We start from the raw sequence: 20,438 nt of genomic DNA on the forward strand, positions 1-20,438 counted from the left end.
ATCCTCTCCTGATTCATCTGCTGCTAAGCTTGAAGCTTGGAGGTATGACTTACAGGAGGAATTGACAGTGGAACAATGGAGTAAAGCATGTAAGCTAGCCCACACACAGACAGGTAACTCACGTCTAAAATTGCTACAATTTAATTGGTTGATGAGAGTGTACATAACACCAGAAAAACTTAACAAATTTAATATGCAGATCCCTGACATCTGTAATAGATGTGAAGAAGATAAGGGCACATTGCTCCACTGTTTATGGTCATGTCCAAAAATAAAGGAGTTTTGGGAAGAGGTTAGAGTAATGATAAAGGAGATTTTGTCAATTAAACTTGTGATGTATCCCAAACTTTTCCTACTGGGATTATATCCTGTAGGATGTAACATAAATCATTTTGAAAAAATCTTCATAAATATGGGAATACTACAAGCAAAGAGAGTGATAGCTCTAACGTGGAGAAGTCTTGGCAAACCAAATATTTCACATTGGTTCAAAGAATTGTCTTTATGTTTACCATTAGAGAAAATTACATATACTCTAAAAGATAAACAAGAAATTTTCCAGAAAATTTGGGGGCGCTACATCCAGTATATTAAGAATAAAGATCTATCTGGTTTACTGCGTGAGACAGGGACAGCCTAACTATTCCCTGTACAGGACCACAACCATATACTGCAACCTGAAAATTATTCTTTAAAATCTGTCAGAAGTCTCATGGACTCAAGTGCTTTCATTGAATGTACCTTGTGTTTCGTTTATTGTGTAAATTTGTTTGTGTATGTACTTTATATATGTTTATATGTAAAACTTTAATAAACATATTGTTGAAAAAAAAAAACTTCAAATATCTGCTCGTTTTATCAAGACATCCCATATTAGCGACAATTCTCTTACGTGTTGCTGATAGCCGGCTAGCTAGCTAGCGCCGCTAGCTAGCGCCGCTAGCGACCCTTCGTGAGAAAGCACCCAGGCTTGGCTTACAGTGAGGCGGCTGAAAGTCGTTTTAACACCCGATCGCTCGCCGACAGTCTGTGTTTTAGCTGGACTTATTTTTCGTTTATATGGGCTGATGATGCTGGAAACCGAAGGCAGGAGCGTGAGGTGAACTGAATTTCAGGTAAGAAGTTATGGGAGTTGGCCGGCTGTGTGGGTACACCAGCCATGTGTGAAAAGTGGTCCATAACGTAATGCTTCAAAGCGTGTTCATGCAAACATTGTCAGGTCTGCCGTGGTACAATGGGACTTCTGCTCATCAACCTCTGTGCACAGCGTCTGCAAATCGGGGCTGTACGAAGTTACTTCATCTTTACCCAAAACTGTAAGCTGTCATCTGTGAGGCGCGAGCGGTGTTTGTTTTTACCATTGTTCATGGTGGAGAATGGCTGCTCTGCTGAGTTTTGCTCTCTGTAGCTTTATGAATGGCAAACTACACTGATTAGCAGCGGCATAGGCACACTTAAAATTTCTTCTGAAATTTTCGCTTTCTAGTTACTATTATTTTCCCCAAAAATGGTCTTTTTAACATGCTCAAAAACTCATAAAACTGCGATATTTTTGGTTGAAACTTTTGATTTTGCAAATTTTGTTGTACTTTTGCAAACTCCTAGGGATTTTATCGGATCAACTTCATATTTGGTCAGTCTAAACTACAGACCTGGGCCATATTAAACTGCAGAGCTTTTGAGTTTTCTTCAAAGGGGGTTTCCGTGGCACCACAGCGAATTTTGATCATTTGCTATGGAATTTTAATATGCTGTCACCCACACATGCATTGTCCAGTCTGGACCAAATTTTTCATATGTGATAAGGCTTTGACCCTGAACACATTTCATCTGCCATATTTGACAATGGTCAAAGCGCCACCTAGTGGGAACAGTTGGTCTTGGGTTACATTAAAAACTATGAGTTTTTGTTAAAGGGTGTGAAACTGGCAGCTTTGGCAAATTTCAATATTTTCACATGAAGCTCGTAATTGCTATAACTTAAAGAAATCTCATCCAATCTCTACCAAACTCCACAGGCATGAGAAGATCTTGGCATTCCTGGGCGTGTAACTAACTAACTTTTAACACCCAAACAGCCCAGTATTAGAGACCCTTCTAAGAAGTAAGACCCAAAAAGGCAACAGAAATCAGCTACAGCCAAGAGAAGGTACATCAGGCTGAGGTGAAAGCAATGCTACAAGGAGAATATGCAGCTTAGAAGACAAGAGGGCTTCAGCTTGAGCATCAAATTAAGGTAACAAAACCAGGAGGTAAAGTTGCCTGTCCCACCAAGCTGCCAGGAGTGGAAGGAGGGAAAAGTACACCAGAGGGAGAATTGACCACCTTTAAAAAAGGAAGCCTTCTCAGGAGTGTGGGGGGGGGGGGTAGCTCATCTTGATTACCAGAGTGAAGAAACACAAGGAGAGGGGACCCCTATATCCTCCACAGAGCTAGTGGGGACAACATGGACCCATCAATCATCACACAGGATGACTGCAAGAGAGAGAGGACAGCAATAGCTGGCTGACCTGGCTTACTTCATCTGAGGGCTTAAGAAATGATTGCTCCAGAGGTGTGGGTCGTCCCAGGGTTAACCCTGAAGTTACCTGGACCAGCCAAAATCCTGCTTTGTAGTAGATGCCTCTGGTCAGCTTTATATTTTAACCAACTGACTCATTTTATTTTTGGTTTTACAATTAATGAAATGTAACTTCACAAACACAAGAAATCAGTTGTATGCTGGTTTATAGCAGACAGGCATAAATTAGTAATCTGTTTTAGGTACCAAATTTATAGTGAAGACCAGAAGTATTAAAATATTAAATTACAAATTTGGAAACAGAACTGTAAAAGAAACGAAATTATGCTCTGATTTTGTATTGATGTTTTTTTTTTTGTTGTTGTTGTTGTTTTTACAATTTATAAAAATAGATTGAATTGGCTAATAATATCGTCTTATTGTCTGTGCCAGTGGATATATGGAAAAACATAACTGAATTACTTTGACGATGAAGATAAAATAAGTAATATATATATTCTCCGGCATCTTTATTTATAATGACCAAGTGTAATTCACAAAAGAAAAAAGGTATGTTTCATACCAAAGATTTTGGTGTCACAACTCAGTTAAATCTGAACAACAATCTTCATATCATTTATAGATTGCCTGTAGTCCACTGTCTACATCATTTAGTGTATGTTTGTAGGAACTTTGACTCCATCCTTGTAGGTGGACCTATGCTGCAGAAGATAGTATGAAGATATGAGATATTCACCTGAAACAGACCTACGAGCACTTTTTTTTTTAGAAACTTAATTTTACATTGTTGCCAAGATGTATTTACTAAAAATGTCACACAAATTCATAATTTTGAAGAGTAAACCATTTTATTACTAACACTGGAGTAGTTAAATTTGTTTATTATTATACAGAAACTAACTGTTTTACAAAAACAAAATGATACAATGTCACACGTATGTACAGTATAGTAAATATACCATCTCAAATTGTACACAAAGTATTTACAATTCCACACATACTGCATTAAAAACAAAACTCCGGCTAATACTCTACAGACATTGAATTTTGCATAACATCAAATAAAACATGCCGCATTTTGAGGTTTTTCATCTTTACAAACCCATGACCATTTTTAAATTAGTGCAAGTTAACCACTTGTGTCAGAGGTTATGGATATATATTTTTAATAGTTTCATTCACACAAGTCAAACTAAAACCTGGAAATAATGGAAACCTGTTGCCATGTTCCTCAAATACAGCTGACCTTCAGATGTTTCCTGATTGTGTTTGGTTAAAGGTATAGTAGCTGATTCTTTGACCGGATGGCTGTGGACATAGTTCTGTAGTATATCTTTAACAACAGTTGACTTGTGAGGAGTGGTGAGCAGACTTACTCGTGAGATGTTTCAATGCAATTCTGACACTGAACTCTAAAGAAATATGTCCCTTAACAGCATCATTTGCACCGACTGTATGATCCACATCTCATGAGTTTCTCATTGAGTTTTAACAAATTGAAGGGTCAAAAGAAAAAGAAGAGCGAAAACTTGATGCTGCATTTTGATCTTCAAGTAGGCCTAGTTACATAAGGAGAATGGATAATCTCAGTGACTGCAGTGTGGCTCTAGAAAAGAATATTTTGGAAAATCTGATGTGAAATAAGATTTTGACACATCACACTCGTGGTATCTGTTCAGTATCATCAGTAGCTTCGAGGTCTGGAGATGCTTCAAATTATAGGAAGGGCTTTTTTTTTTTTTTTAGCAGTTATACAGCTGTGAGTCATACCACCAACACTTTCTAATGCCAGGATTAGAGACAAAATATTACATGACATCACATTTGATGGTTTTTTTGTTTTTTTAAATTCCCATTATTAAATTCACATTGGATGACAATCAATCTGACAGAATGGTTACCTTATTTTTTTACCTCATAATACAACTTCTACAACCAACAGTAATACAGAGTGCACTAACAGCCCATCTTTGACAGTCTCTAGTTTCACATCTGCCTGTGACCTGGAAATCCATCTCTGCATGAAAGTTGTAGTTCTCAGATGAATGATGGCGTGATTTACCTATACACATCTAGTGTATAAAAAATTGCATCCATACATTCTCGTCACGTCAGTGTGAATTTTTTTTATAAACACTGACGTTCATGTTCATTGTAGATAGGTGCTGTGGTGACTCATTTCTCCTTGCATTTGCGCCGCCACCACTCATGTTTTGGGTGTAAGGGGCTAAGACTATAGGAGAGGATTTACACACTGGAAATGAGAAAAGTGGATGAGGGAGCTAGTGTCAGACAACACTTTTCTTGTTCCCAGCAGCCACTTCCTTTTAAATCCATCCTAATGACATCTCACAAATCATGAAAGGCACCATGCTACGATTCGTCAGGAAGCAATACTGATGGATCCAATTATACATCTCTGTCAAATTAAGGCAAAACATTTTGGTCTCTATTACCATCTATTCTGACAGAATGAGTATTTCAGATGGACAAATTGTGTAGCCTGAAGTTGACATAGAAGAACTGTCAAGTGTCCAGAATTACCTGCATTTTCAGCACTCTGACCAGAAAGCTGCAAGACTGAAGCCCACTGGAACATTCAGAAATGTTTTTTTCCTCCAGGCCCTTTCAGATTGTACATCAATGGAACTCTTTGGGCATTTATTAACTTCTTGTACTTTAAAACAATGTTAGGACTTCAGCAATACATATTTCTTGTTTGATTTTGACTCTTTGATTTTATACAAGAAAATCTGTTAGCGATGGCCTCATGGAGGCCAACATAAGAAGTCACGTTTCATGTGTTCATTTATTTAACTAAACATCCTTCATTAAAGTATTTCTCTATCTCCTTTATGACAAGTCTCATGATATACTGACTGAAAGAGCTACATGCACAGTAGAAAATAACATCCTGTCAGACCACTACAAGACAAGGAAAGAAATCTGTTGCGACCGATTCACAGATGTATCAACAAATGACATTAATCTTTAAAAAATATGTTTAAAATAAATTCTTAGTTGTTCAACAATACTCAACTCTTTTTATGCATAGATTAAAGTGTTTTGACTAACTGCACAGGTCCAGGACACAGTATCACTACAAATTTTGTGATCACTTCCAAAGCAAGTAATTTTCTCAAAACAGCTACAGATTCCAACATCCAGATCAGCCTGCAAGGCAGGTTAAGTAATCTATACTGACCGTCGTGACTGCTTGTGTTGTCAGAGGTTTATTGTTATTGTGAAGAGTAATAATAATAATGGAAAGACAATAATGATAGCAATGACTGGCAGTTTAAAAAACCCAATAATGAAAGAGCCAATAATTTTTAATGATTTAATTTTAATTGTGAACAATTTTTGGAGTATTGTGACCAACATATGTAGTGAGTGGAACAGTGTGAGTGTAAAAGTAAACCATTCCGGTTTCTTATACTTTGACACCATTGCACGTAGAGACGTGTTGGGTTGTACTGCAGATTTTTTTGTTATCTCACTTTCTATTACCACATGCAGGCTGCCCTGAAAGTTAGAACTGCAGTACAGCATCTAAAACACAACAGCATGCTTTGAAAACAGTCAGCAGTGATGCACAGTTCCCGTGATATGTAGTAAATGAGCTGAAACACAATTCTTATTATGTAGACCGTTCTAAAGCCACACAGATGAAAAGCATTTACTACCACGTACTTCCCCCAAAGAATCTGCTCAGTCTCTGCAAGTGAAGACCTGTCATCTGTATGATCATGCGGACTGGGAGCTCTGGAATTACTTTTAAGGACTGAAACCGAAACCACATTTTATTTCACCATTTTTCAGTAATGCTAGAAAACCATACCAAATGGAGCGAGGTATGATGCCCATTTCTTTCTGAATACCTGATTTTTTTTTGTGGGCAGCTACATATAAAGTAAATGTCAAGCACTGTCAGTTGCCACTATAGTCAGTCACTTTGTCACCCTCTTTGATCAAACATTTTGTTCTCAGAAAAGGTCAAAGGAGCTATAGAAATGAACCATAAGTCACAGTCTTAGTGCTTTGTCCTGCTCTGTGACCTATTGTTTTGTGTTCTTGGGTATTTTTGTAGAAAATTGTCTAATTTTACACTTTTTGGTACTGCTGTGAGCTATTAGGCGTATATAAAGATAACATGACACCTACATCTTGGAAACAGGTGCTTCTGACACTGTTGACATAATTCAGAACCAGTTTCTGTCCAGTAGATGGGATTCAGACATGGTTTTAAGGGCCGGGCAGTTGGACGATTACTTAATACTCCATCTTAGCAAAGACATCTGGGGAAAAAGCAGCTGATGGCTATAATCACAATTTTTTTTAAAAAAAAAAGTCTGTTTTAGGCTCATTTTCAAAATCAATGTTTATAAGAACATGAAAAGTAAACACGAATATTATTATTTCAATACTGGTAATGTTTGCTGATAAAACAAAGTGTTTGTCAATAAAATACATTTATTTTGAAAATCATCCTGAATAATAAAGGTAATGAGTTTCTGTGAGTAAAGCTAATATTTAGTAATAATTTTGTTATGAAAATGATGATTGCACAGCAAAGATCACTGAAAGCTCAAAACGGCAGAGGCTCAGGACGTGAGCTACGGGCTCATTTATGAGCCAAGTAGGAGGCAAGACTCTGGCTGCATGACAGTGACAAGTTTTTTGATTTTCACTTTCGTACAGAAGGGAACAGTGGTGACTTTAGTCAGATTTAAAAACAGAAGAGCACAGTCAACTCCTCTAACAGACGAAGCTGCTTTCTGGTTGGACTTTCAAGGATCCAGCTCAGACTGCCGAGATGAAACACACCTAGAAACCACGCTGTCCACACTATGAGTTAAATCTCTATTTGAACAAGTAACTCAGAAGTTGGCCACATATTGCACCACGCTGACAGTAATGTGTTCTTCCTGTTTGTGTGAAGGAAAAAAAAAAGGTAGAGGTTGACAAAGTTTGAGAGTTGAGGATTATTGCCTATTACTCAATTTTCATGGTCCATGTGTAAACAAATTTAACGCTATGCTGCTAAAAAAAATACAGTTCATAATAAAATATCAACAAAAAACACGAGGACAGAAAAACCAAACAAACCCGAAAGCTCGCAGCTATTTACAGATGCATTTTCTCTAGTGTTTTGCAATCTTCATGTTGAAAGACAGTTTATGGAAAGTAAATAGATGATTCGTGTACTATGATCTACTTGTACAAGATAAATATTTTCAGGCAGCAGGGTATATTGATGATTGTATATTTGATGATCATTGGAGGCCTGTCGTGACATAGCTTGGTGAACTTGTGAAGATATGGATGGCTCGCCTCCAAGATTAGTACCTGGTCTTTGTCCCCAGCAAGATTTTAATTTTACTTTACAAATTGTACACATTGAAAAACCCTGACAAAGGCACACCATGGAGAAAACATCCACATCTAAATTAGAACTAAGGACTAGTTATACATAATCTATGTAACATATGTACAGTACTGGGAGAGGGGAGCTGAGATGTCCAGAGTAGAGGTCTTTTCTCGCAGACACACCCAATCACCTATTACTGTTGTCGTTTGGTCCATCTCACTGACACTGGAATATTTAGTCTGGAGGAAGGCCAAGGGACTTGCCTGAAGTCAGAGACTTCCTGTTTGGACTGTGCCAACCGAGACACATCACAGTCGACATCCAAATCCATTCACACCATTTTCCCTTCAGTTTTTTCCACTTAAAGTGTGGCTTCCCTCACTGCAGGACAGTTAAAGTGTTTCCAAACGCTGTCCCTATGAAGAGAAGGAGCCTGTCTGACACCATGTACTGTCTAAATTTAAAGATTTGAGAAAAAAAGAAAGAAAGAAAACAATTATAATGATAAAAAAATTATAAAATAAATAAAAATCAAGCAGCAGAATTCAAGTTTGCCCTTGCTAATATTCCTCCTTGTTACGAAACACACGATCACCTGTTCTGCCAAAGCAACAACCGTGAAGGAGGAACTAAAGAGTAAATGTGGAGTGCAGCATGAGGCCTGGCAGGCCTGGGACAGGTGGAGAGAGGGAGAAAGAAAGTATATGTGTGACGGGGCAGTTGTCTTCTCTGGTCGATCAGACAATCTTCTTGATGCTGGGTCTCTTGAAGCTGCCAGCACTGCGCTGCTTCTGGACCTGACTGGCTGAACCATGGCGAGTACGACCTCCACTGGACAAAGCTGAGCTGGGGGACAACTGGACATTCTCCTTATCTACACCTGGAGGAACACAGGGATGACAGGCTTTAAAGGCATTCCCTTTGTCTGGGATTGTTTTCTCGACCATTTCATTTTTCTTAAAATCTCTTTAGATCATATTGTTATTGAGACCAACCACATATTTCTAATCTTGGGAAATTATCTAATTAAAACATTTACAATTCTGATGAATGAAAGGTATTGCGAAGAAGACGTGGTGCAGCGGTTAGCACTGTCACCTCACAGCAAGACGGTCCTGCATCTACATCCAGGGGCCCATTCTGTGTGGAGCTTGCATGTCGTCTCAGTGTGTGGACTTTATCTCTGGTATTTCGGCTTCCTCCCAGTCCAAAGGCATGCATCTTAGGTTGATGCAAATTGTCAATGAAAATGACTGTCTGTCTCTCTATTTAGCCTGTGCCTTATGACTGCTACAATACATGGATTTATGGATGGATGCTAACAGTTTAAGAATGGTAATTTTTTTGGTTAGGTTCTATGGAGACTTGCAGAGTTTGTAAATGTGTTTTTTTTCTAGAAACATCTCTTAGCTTGTTTATAATATTGTTTGTCTAATTAAACAGACTTCAAATAAGCTCTTTGAGTTTCTTTTCCTTTCTATACTGGGTTGCATTTTAACAGAATTTTTGTTTTTATATGTGACATGTATTCATTGTACAAATAAAGTAAACTGCCACTCACTGTTAATTTCCTAGTAGTCTTAAAATGTCTATATTATATCCTTCAACCTCATAACAAACTGTTGAAGAATCAGGTCAGGACAGTGTCTGAAGGTGCTCTTTGTTACATCCTGCACACAACACAAGGCCCAAGGCAGACCTGTTCTGGAAATAGCTATAAACCATACCTCACAGCGGGTGCTTGTTTAAGCTAAGGGTGCTTCCTGGGTTGAGCATGCAAAAACGGAACCGCCCGCTTATTATGAATTTGCAGCAGCTCGTCTATTCTTAAATAGACGAGCTGCTGATGTTACTGTAGCCTGGTTCTAGAGATAAAGGTGAAAAGGGAAACAGTGCAAATTTAGTATTTTTAACCACGCTTCATCAGGGCTGCCAGTGTAGTGGGAGGTTTGGTAGATGTGAGTACTGCGTCAGAGACTTTATTGAGATCTCTTTGATCGCAGGAGTGATCATGTCGTGCAAGTTAGAACATCTAAAACATCACCTCTCCCATCACTGACTACTTTCCTTTAAAAAGATGTTTTTAGTCTAACTTCAAGTAACATGAACCGTTCTCTTTATGTTTCTGTGAATCTTCTTTGATGATTAATCACTAACAGATTAACTTTTTTGGTTTTATTGTCTGTAACACAAGACACAGACAGATGACTGACATGAGATAACACTACTCATCATGTCCGCCATCTGTGACATTTATGAAAATCCACCTGTTAATAAGGTTAATTTATAACTATGAGCAAGCACTCTATGTGAAAGTCTTCTCTTTGTGTAAGCAGTAATTCTAGTCCCAAAAAATAATTCTCAGCATCTAACCCCCTCGAGATGATTCATGATGAAGAAAATTTCCTGGAAAATATTTAACCCTTTACAATAAATTTCTTTTCAAACAAAAGGAGGTAACGTAGGACAAGAATGTGACCAGCTTTCTCTCTGGACTGTGACTTGGATGAGAAAATTTTGATTTGATTTCAACTAGATGATGAAGTAAAACATGTAGACAAGGTGAAAAAACAGGAAGCTTTAATACAGAGAGTTAGAGTGACTGTATGCTTTTTGTTGTAGAGAGAGATGGACACCTGGTGAGTGCTGTGAAGTGGCCAGTGAGGTCATCGAGTTTGACAGGTTGAGGTTGGCAGTGATGCTAAGCTGGCTCTGGCTGGTAGGAGGGTAGGGGGAAGTAGGTGTCCTCAGTTGCTCCTCCCCTCGTTCCTCGTCAGCTGCTGGCAGGTAGCTGTCAATCAATGCCTCCAAGAACTTGACAATCAGCTCAGCGTAGTCTGGAATCTGGGTTTGCTGCACAAACAACAAACACAATGAGCAATGTCAGAGTCAGTTAATAAGGTCTAACAGCAGCACAGACTAGGTTCATCTTCAGTCAGTGAAACCCAATGATGTCTGCATAACAACTGCAACCAAATGCCAAAATAGCATAAAAATCTGGCCCGTGTCAACACTTTATCAGGTGGATTTTTCAGATGGGATGGTAACATTCTCTGTTTCACTGGTTATAATTAAAATTATTTAACATTACTTTACTAATTGCTTCATGAAAACAAACTGTTGGTGGTGTTGAGAAAACTGCTGTGTGCATGAGAGGTTTTCTTAATTTAGACATTTGATTGCCTCCCATAGACACTTTTTATTTTGAATACTTGCTGGACTCTGGGCTTTCAACAACAACAAATTCTCTTTCTTCAACCTTTCTGTTGCAGATTTCCTGGTGTGCTGAAGATTATTTTTGTGACATGACCCAGTTTTTATCAAGTTTTAACTGTCAGACAGTTGGCCCTTTGACTCTAGAATACTTTGATATACAGAGGAGTTGATGGTCAACAAGGTGGCCAGATGCTGTAATTAATGACAAACATCTCCAATTTGTTCTTGTTTATTCAAAGAAAATGGTTCCAGAAGTCTTGTGGTTTGCTCTGATGTATCTTTACAAACCTAATCTGTGCTGCAATGTTCATTTTAGAGACAAAAGGCTTTCTTCTGGAAATCCCTCCAAACCAAGCCACACTGGAGTCTTTCTTTGCTTGTACTGTCATAAACATTTAACATGCTGCCTGCCTTTGGGTATTTTGCAGTTTCACTAAGTGCAAACCATTGCATGGTTTGAGTCATCGGGATGAGTTTTCTCAAATTAAGATTGGCAACTGTTTGAGTCTTTCCACTAATAAATAATAATGCCAAAACTGGATTTCTAAAGGTGCTGACACTTGCTGATGATTGGTTTATCAAGTACATTTTATTAGCAGCACCTGGCTGCTACTCACACTCTGAATTCTTTTGGAAGGAGTAACAGTACACTTATACAGGACTGCATAGAGTTCTTTAAACTTAAGTGCTGTATTAAAAGAAGAATGGGGAAAAAAACAAGAGAACACAGAAATAAATAAGAAACTAATGATATTTGGGGGTGCAAAACATACACAGTCATGCCCCAAAAAAGGCACAGGAGATGCAATGAGCAGAAAGACTCGGATAAACTCAAATACCAGTGACTAAAAATAAGTTTTAAGTCTAGTTTTAAAAGACTTAATTGAGAGAGCAGATTTGACCAACCACAGCAAACGTCCGGTCCCCTCTGAGTTTAAAGGTGCTTTCACACCTGATGTGTTTAGTTCATTTAAATTGAACTCTGGTTTGTTTGTAAATGGTAAATGGACTGGTTCTTATATATCGCTTTAAACAACTCATTCACACCCATTTGCACAAGCACTTTTTTCTATGCTCTTTCTACACAAGTGATAAGATGGAACCTGAGGTACACAGCAAAGTGTTGCTGTTGAAGAATAATTTCCAATGATGACAGAGAAAGTTTTATTTTTCAGGTATGAGGTAAAGCGCCCTGAGGCAACTGTTGTTGTGATTGGTCCTGTATAGCAAAATAAAACTGAACTGAACCAGTGTAGTTCTCTGCAGCTGATACCAGCACTAAAGTGCAGGTTGAGGAGGAGGATGGTACAGTCCCCAGAGTAAACTGACAGGAGCAGATCATTGTATACTTTTAGCAGGGCAGATTCTGTTGTGGGCCCTGAAACCCGACTGAAACATTTCAAAAATGTTATGCAGTAAATATGGAAGAAATTGATGGAGAAGGACAATAAAACACTTTCTGTGTGTGTTTGTGAGTGATAGAGTGCGTGTCTGTTAGATAGAGGTAGAACATTCATACTGCCCCTGAACATCTTTCTGTATAAACTTAAGTTTTGTAAGGATATGCTCTCCCAGGACTTAAACTGGTATGTCAAAACTAAAAAAACACTCCAATCACCCTCAGAAAAAAGTAGAAGTGTAAACATTAGGATTCCATGCTGAACCATTCAATATCAATATATCAAAATGGGCAACATTGTTTAAAAATAAAATTAAAAAAAGTAAGAAAATAAATAAATATTCAGTCAATTAGTCATTTAGTCAACATTGTCAATGCAATTCAGGAGTATTATTGAGTTTTGGGTTTTGCTAGTTTTCCGAAGCGGCATAATCCAATATCAACTTGAAAGCAGACCACAGATAATTTTCAGCCTCTCTGCTACTGCTTGGTATTTATGTATGTGCTTCCAAGAGTTGATGCTTCATATTTCAACACACCAATTGACAACCTGGTTGTATATCTGCTGTGTACTTCCTTAGTAAGCTGAAATTCTACTGCAAGGCAGCTGAAGCTGCCCAAGTGAAAATAACTAATTGACAGGAGGAAAATGTTATTTGTACCTTAGAGAAGGGTCCAGCAAACCTCCAAAGTCCATTAAAGCCAAAGCCTGTGAATTGAGAGAAAGGAAGAGAAGGGAATGGAAGTAGTGAAACATCCTCATAAAGTTAAAGAAGTCCAATTGTCTTCTTTTTTCTTAAGCTTCTAAGTACAGGGGAAGACAACTCAGTGAATAAATATCTACAAGCTTCTATCCATTTTCAGTACCTGTCAGCATCAGGTGACATAACTAAGTGCAAAACTAGGAAGGTTGGCATGTAGAGCTTGTAAATCAATTTACTTTGTAAATAGGAAGGTTGGTACTGGGGGGGTGACTCCTCATGGTACACCACACTCTGGACAATGCCATGGACAGGGTTCAGGAGATTGATATCCTGGCACATGGATAGCACAGTGTTGATCTTGGAGTCCAGTAGATTGTGGCTGAGAGGGTGAACAGAGAAAACAATATTGGGGCACATGGTTATGTGGTTATACAAGTTAGCCTTTTTAAAAGCTCAAGGGTTTTACTGGTAATTGAAAGTATCGAGGTACATTTTCACTGACAATTACCACAAAGAGTGTAAAAATGAGAAAAAACTTCCAGTATTATAAAATCTTAGTAAAGCAAACACCTATAGCAGAGTTCGTCTGTTCTGATGTAGGATATGTTTGTTAAAACTAACATTTTAACTGAAAATATTGGTTAGAAGGCGCTGATAACCATTCAGATAAAAGACTGAGCAAGCTGCCTCCTATATGGAACCATGGCTCTTTAATGAGTCTGGGGGTGGATTGGCAAAGTATTGGATTGGAAAGCTTCCCTATCTAAGAGCAAAATGAAGTCTGGCCTACCACTACAGAAAATCAACCATTGTCCAAAAAGATCCCAGGATAATTTCACCTAATCTGAACAAGAACAGAAGACTGGCAGCAGCCATTTGATCCTGTCTGCTTATATTGGGTCCCAGTTATAACCATGAAGACTTTACCTTTATACTCAAAAAATATCTGAAAAATTCAAAGGTCAAAATTTTCAGGTCAGACAAAAAAAAAGAAAAAAGTAAACTTCAAGATAACCAGGACTAGACAACATGTTCATTACTTACACAACTGGAAAAACCTTTGGGAAGACAACACTAGCTTCAGCTAAATACTCATACAGAATCCGCTGGTCAAAGTCATCAGTGGTGTATTTGACCTGGGTGGCCTGAAAAACAACAACAAGAGTGAAAAGTGAACATGAGCTGAAAAGTAACAGCATATAAAGTAAGCTGTATGGTGTGTGTCCTCACCAGCACAGTGAGCAGCAGAGCCTGGATCTTTGGGTCGGTAAGCACCTCCTCGTCCAGCAGAACATTGGACTCTGATACAGACACCTTGCGAAGGTGAGAGTTTCCAATTCTCGGTGTCTCTGTAATTACAACAATCAGGTATCAAATAGAATATGTCCTTGAACAAACTTCAGAATCATATCAAACATAGAAGGATGTGCTAGGATCAATACCTTGTGCTATAGGCTCACCTATCTCATAGTCGTTCTCTGCTACACGCCTCATCTTTGGAGGGGTAGTCATGCCTGACTCCATTTCTGATCTCTTTGGTGCTTTGGAGTCTGATATGAGATGATCAAAGCTCTTCCGGGTGCCTAGCCAACACACACACACGCACACACACACGCACACACACGCACACACACGCACACACACACACACACACACACACACACACACACACACACACACACACGACTTGAAATCTGGAGATTTAACACAGATATTCGGGGGGGTCCTTCTAAGGAAAGACTGACAGATGTAACAAAAAACTGAGGGATTGGACATACCCAAGAGCTTCTTGGTGTTGGCCTGTGAAGGCTGACCCATGTCGAGGCTCATCGACTTGCGTGTTCGAGGGCTAATCTGGCCCATTGTTGGATAATGAGCTGAAAGGTAGCGCTCTGAAACCTGAGGTGATGTCCACGGCTGAGTCTCATTCAAAGTTCTGAGAGGACAGTAACAGAACAATTGTTAGCAAGTAGGTTACAAACTCATTTTTAACCTAGAAATTTCACAATGGAGGAAGGTTGACAACTGTCCCTAATGACAGATAACTAACCAAACAGAACTGTGGTTCTATCTTTGGTCATGAAACTAAACATTGGACTACTAACTAATACTTACAGGAATAGAGCATGAAATGATGCCGCAATCAAAAAACATATCCGTGCCATGATGGGAGAAAAAACCCCCAAACAACACCGACAACACACACACACACACACGCACACGCACACACACACGCACACAAAAAAGAAAAGTAGATGGATAAAATGGAGAACAAAATCCAATCGAGTGTTGTCAAGCTGTTAAACCTACTGTCATAACTCAGTTTCTCAGATTTAGTGTACCCTGCAATATGACCTGTCCTGAAGTCTCTAACATTGTGTTTAACTGACATTAACAAATCAGTTACTGCAAACCTTTTAAGCCTTAATTAAAAAAAATTGAAATAATTTTAACTGGCCCTAAACTGAAATGTGTGTTAGGGACACTGGCTGAAAGGGGTATAACCACCAGTTAAAGGTTTTGTAGACATTTTAGATTCTGGATTGCACTTTAAAACCCACATTGACATCATATTGATACTGCCTAAGGGAAGCATGTATAATGTAAACAGAACTGGTCCTAGCAATGAACCCTGTGGAACTCCATAATTAACCTTAGTGTGTGAAGAAGACTCTCCACTTACAACAAACTGGAGTCTATTAGATAGACATGATACAAACCACTGCAGCACAGTACCTGTAATACCTACAGCTTACTCTAATTGTTCTAATAGAATATTATGGTCAACATTGAACGCCGCACGGAGGTCTAGCAAGACAAGCACAGAGATAATGTTACATCTGAGAGATGATTATGGGTCATTTTTTCTCTAATGGTTAAAATTTTATTTGTGAAATCATGAAGTCATTACTAGTTAACGTTAAAGTAATGGTTGGCTCAACAGAGCTCTGACTTTTTGTCAGCCTGGCTACAGTGCTGAAGAGAAACCTAGGGGTTGTTCTTATTTTCTTCAATCAGTGACGAATAGTAAGATGTTCGAGGTTTACGGAGGGCTTTCTTATAAATTGAAGATGATAACAGTGGGTGGATTATATTCTTAAACTTAGTTACAGCGCTTTCAGAAAGACATCTACTGTGAAGAAACCTACTCCCCACTGCTGTGTAACCAACTATTGTAAATTTAAATCAGGAAATGATCAGACAAAAGAGGGTTTTCAGGAAACACTGTTAAATGTTCAGGGGTTTTTTTGCCGCATGTTAAAACAAGATCTAGAGTGTGAGTAAAGTGATGGGTGGGTTCTTTTACAATATTAATATAACTAATATAAATTTAAGTTTTTTTCTGCTCAAAATTCAGATTTTGTTGAAACAAATTGTTGGTTTTAGTTGAAACTGACAATTGTGATTTTCTGATGTCGGAGTTTTCATGAAGGCATCTATTCACTGAAAACTGTTTTCTTTGTATGAGCAGACCTAAAAAAAACTAAACAAATGACTTCTGCATATTTCACAGACAGACATAGGTTGCTACTTGTTTGAAGAAGGAAGGCTCTTATTTCATCATTAAGAGGTGACGATAGTTTTAATGTAATACAAATGAAGTGCAGCAGCTGAACAACAAGCATTAAAATATGAAAAGCAAGAATCCCTCATTTTAACATTGTCATCGAGTTGGGGAACATGCAAAGAAGATGATTGTCTTTACACAGTGTTCTATAAATACTTTCTGCCAATGATTCCTCCACAGAGAACTGTGCATGTGTGTTAAAATTATAGCCAGCCATAGCAAGTGATATTTGGGACAGAATTTAGAAGTCACTGGCCTTCACGGGCTTACCTGTCTGTAAAAGTTTATTTTTGGCTTTAAAATTACTGTAGTGATTTGACAGAGATGTGCAGAGCACAGAAGAAAAGTTTAAAAAATAAATGAACAAAAAATACAGGAGGTTCACAGCGGGCAATTTACAGCATTTTATAATAATCTATACATTATTAGTAAAACTATTGTTTCAAATTGTCTTATTAAAGTATTTATTTATTTATTCATCATCAGTTTTAAGGAGGCCAAGCATCTCTACACACATTTGGTGTAGCACAAGTAGAATACTATTGAAAACAGAAGCATCAGTGAGCAGACTAAGGACAACCGTAGTTTGTTGTCCTTAGTTTTTATTGTCTTTTAATGAGCTCACCTGCACGTAGGATCAGTCATATGACTTGAGAAGGTGTCCATAGGAACTGGGTCCATGGAGAGGTCAGAAATTAATAGTGACTTCCTGTGTTTGAGGCTGCAGCGACTTCGGACCTCCTCAGATACAGTGAGTAGTGCTACACAAAACAACAAAATGTTAGTTACGATATCATAGCTGTTAGAAGGGCACACCCAAACCACTTCAACTAAGAAGGGTTAACAGCTCAGACATTGGTTCAATATTAATGTTAAGATCCTCTGATATCTGAGTTAGCAAACACTACCCAAGTTCCTCAACTTCATCACATGATGACCTCAAATATCCAGCAAATGAAAGCTATTTCAAATGTGTGAAAGTGCTGAAAATGACCAGAAGAAATAGTATACAGTAAAATGACACTGAACATCTTATGTACCAGCCAGATAGGCCACACTCTGGGTGTTGACCTCAAACTTGTCACATTTCAGATGCTTGCTGATGAGAGCCAACAGTGTGTGAAGGATTCTCACTGTCCTTGCAACTGTGGTGGCTGATGGGTGCCTGTAGCCTGAAAGACATGTATAAAACATGCTGAGAAACAGAAAGACAGACGGCAATGGAAATGTCATTGTGTACAAAAACAATCAAACAAAATATAGTGCTGAGGGGGGACAAACCCACACACATAATAAAACGCGTTGCTTTTCACAGTCACGCTGTGTGACTTCCTTTCTTAGATACTGTAGTTAAATGCAGACAGCCATTTTTAGACATAGCACTTCCTATGTACATATTCTGAAGCTTCATTTCTAAAATCACACTGACAGCAGATTTGTGTGTCTGTTTAACTGTGTTTTTGCAGACTAAATATCTATAAACAAGTGTTTAGAATCATGACACACCAGTTTACCTTTGAGTAGGTGGCCCACCAGTGCAAAGTTAAAGTTGGCGCTAAAGTTGAGGCCGACAAAGTGATCCATCTGCTTACAGTGCCATTCTAAAGGACGCCTGATCTCCATGAATACTTCTTCTGGACTCTGGAGGACAAATTATATGTTAAAAAAAACTCCTTATCAATGGCCATGTCGATGTATGGCCACAATATATTTCCTGCACACAGGTGTTACTTTTGGCTACATGATGGAAGTCTAGTGCTAAATACTGAATCAAATATCTCTTTATTAGATTCTTGAAGACATTTAACATACAAAAAAGACCAATCAGTTTTTTAGCTCCTGTCACAGAAGTTCTACAAGTAATGGGTGATGTGCAGTGCCAGACAATAGTCTGACTGTCTTATAAATGAGTGTGTTTACGTTCACTTCAATAACCTGATCACAGACGGAAACCTGAGAAACACTGCAGTCATCTGGTTACTTACCATCACCACTACCCACTTTTCTAAAGTGAAAGCCTGCCTACAGTGGATGAGCTGAAGTTATTAGCCATATTCACATAAACAATGTTCCTGGGCATTGTTACAAACTAAATTATACATATACAAAGCAAAAAGTAGATTGTCACCCGATGGATGGTCTTTAATTCAAACAATATAGAACTGCAGGAATGAAAAAGCAGTAAATAATGTTTTTTACCTTATCATTGAAAACACGCATTGTGTCCAGAGTGTGGAGGTTCTGCTCCAGCAGGGCCGTTCCAGCTGAGTAAAGGTTGACTTCATCCAGCTGCAGCACAGCTATTGCCACCCAGAACAGAGCTTTGTGCATGGGAGATTCCTGGGAGATTAAACAAATAAAGACAAATTTAATTAATATTACAAAGGGGATAGTGATAAACAAAGAGCCAATAAAGTTTTACTTTATAACAATATGCTGTACAGAGCTGCCAAGTTGAAAAGAAAGGAAAAGATCAAACAGTTTGAAACAATTTGATTTTGAACAGAATTGTGAATTTCTGAAAGGTTTCCCAACTGTGACAAAAAGTAGATCTATACTAGTTGAATACCTTGCTGAGTAGAGGTTGTAGCTTAGTCAGAGCAATGACTGTGGCCTCTATTAATACTTGGCTGTTGTAATTGTCTGGCCCCTTCAGACAGCTCTCTAGACCCTGAAATGAAAAGAAGAGTGAGTGAAATAAAAAGGAGCAAGAAGGTAGAAGAACAAAATGTTAAACATAATTTTTCAGTGAAATGTTAGCCGTTTACACTGTACACAATGCACGGAATAAAGAAGTCAAAGAGATAGTGAAGTAAAATTCACAGGTGTATGCGAAGCAGCTTTACTCTACAAACGTCTATGCAGACACGTAAAGGACTGAAACACACGTTCTGTTCACGGATCAGACTGCATGATAAATGACTCAAGGCCCTCACCCGGTCTATGCTGAGCAGAGGGCTAGCCTTGCTTAGGATTCGAATGATCTGCTTGATCTGGCCATGGCTCACTCTTTTACTGATGCAGCCAAACACCACCAGTGCTCTGGGCTGAAGAGATGGGTTGTATTGGAATGCAAACCTGGAATCCAAAGACAAATAAATACCTGTTCCACACTGAAAATCTATGCAACTGACTGAAATAAAATAGAACACAAGAAGATCATACTTTTGTGCAAGTTCTGTCCACTGGTCTAACCACTTGCAGCTTGGTATGTCCCTCATACAAGCCTGGACCAAAAACACATAACTCAATCAGTATTTAATAAACTAAATACACTAATTAGACAAACAGTCAATTTTATAATAATAACTTTTTATTAAACGAAAAATGGTAGTAGGAAGGCAGAGAAAAAGCAAAAACATGTAAAAATCCTGATTTTCTCAGCTGACCTCCATGATTTCCAGTAAGGCCTCAGTGACGGTTTCGAGGGAGGACAGTGCAAAGGTCTCCCTCTCATAAGAGCCTGGTGAGAATGAGCGGTCTCTGTAGCTGGAGCGGAAGGCAATCACAGCGGCTGATTTGACTTTGCTGATGCCAAACAGCAGGTAGAACTTGGGCAGGGAGAACTCAGTCAGACTCAGCCTCAGAACCTGCTTTGTTTCCTCTGTATTCAACACAAAAACATGGTTCTTTTTTCAGGTCACAGTAGCTTACTCGCT

At 38.5% G+C, this 20,438-nt stretch overlaps 1 protein-coding gene across 3 annotated transcripts in view; it reads right to left on the reverse strand.

The window, feature by feature from the left end:
* Positions 1-3,372: 3,372 nt before the first annotated feature.
* Positions 3,373-20,438, reverse strand: part of nf1a (neurofibromin 1a) — a 127,124-nt gene continuing 110,058 nt past the window's right edge. For all 3 annotated transcript variants that reach the window (XM_063494311.1, XM_063494312.1, XM_063494310.1), the window contains 16 exons: positions 20,169-20,383; positions 19,945-20,006; positions 19,716-19,857; positions 19,349-19,450; positions 18,979-19,119; positions 18,294-18,420; positions 17,820-17,951; positions 17,405-17,540; positions 14,990-15,147; positions 14,672-14,794; positions 14,442-14,560; positions 14,256-14,356; positions 13,448-13,590; positions 13,170-13,216; positions 10,529-10,745; positions 3,373-8,772 (listed from right to left, as the gene is read on the reverse strand). In XM_063494311.1, the coding sequence (XP_063350381.1) occupies positions 8,630-8,772; positions 10,529-10,745; positions 13,170-13,216; positions 13,448-13,590; positions 14,256-14,356; positions 14,442-14,560; positions 14,672-14,794; positions 14,990-15,147; positions 17,405-17,540; positions 17,820-17,951; positions 18,294-18,420; positions 18,979-19,119; positions 19,349-19,450; positions 19,716-19,857; positions 19,945-20,006; positions 20,169-20,383 (2,108 nt within the window). In that variant the 3' untranslated portion in view covers positions 3,373-8,629. The remainder of the gene's footprint in view (positions 8,773-10,528; positions 10,746-13,169; positions 13,217-13,447; positions 13,591-14,255; positions 14,357-14,441; positions 14,561-14,671; positions 14,795-14,989; positions 15,148-17,404; positions 17,541-17,819; positions 17,952-18,293; positions 18,421-18,978; positions 19,120-19,348; positions 19,451-19,715; positions 19,858-19,944; positions 20,007-20,168; positions 20,384-20,438) is intronic.

Source organism: Pelmatolapia mariae, linkage group LG14, assembly GCF_036321145.2.
Source record: "Pelmatolapia mariae isolate MD_Pm_ZW linkage group LG14, Pm_UMD_F_2, whole genome shotgun sequence".
NCBI lineage: Eukaryota > Metazoa > Chordata > Actinopteri > Cichliformes > Cichlidae > Pelmatolapia > Pelmatolapia mariae.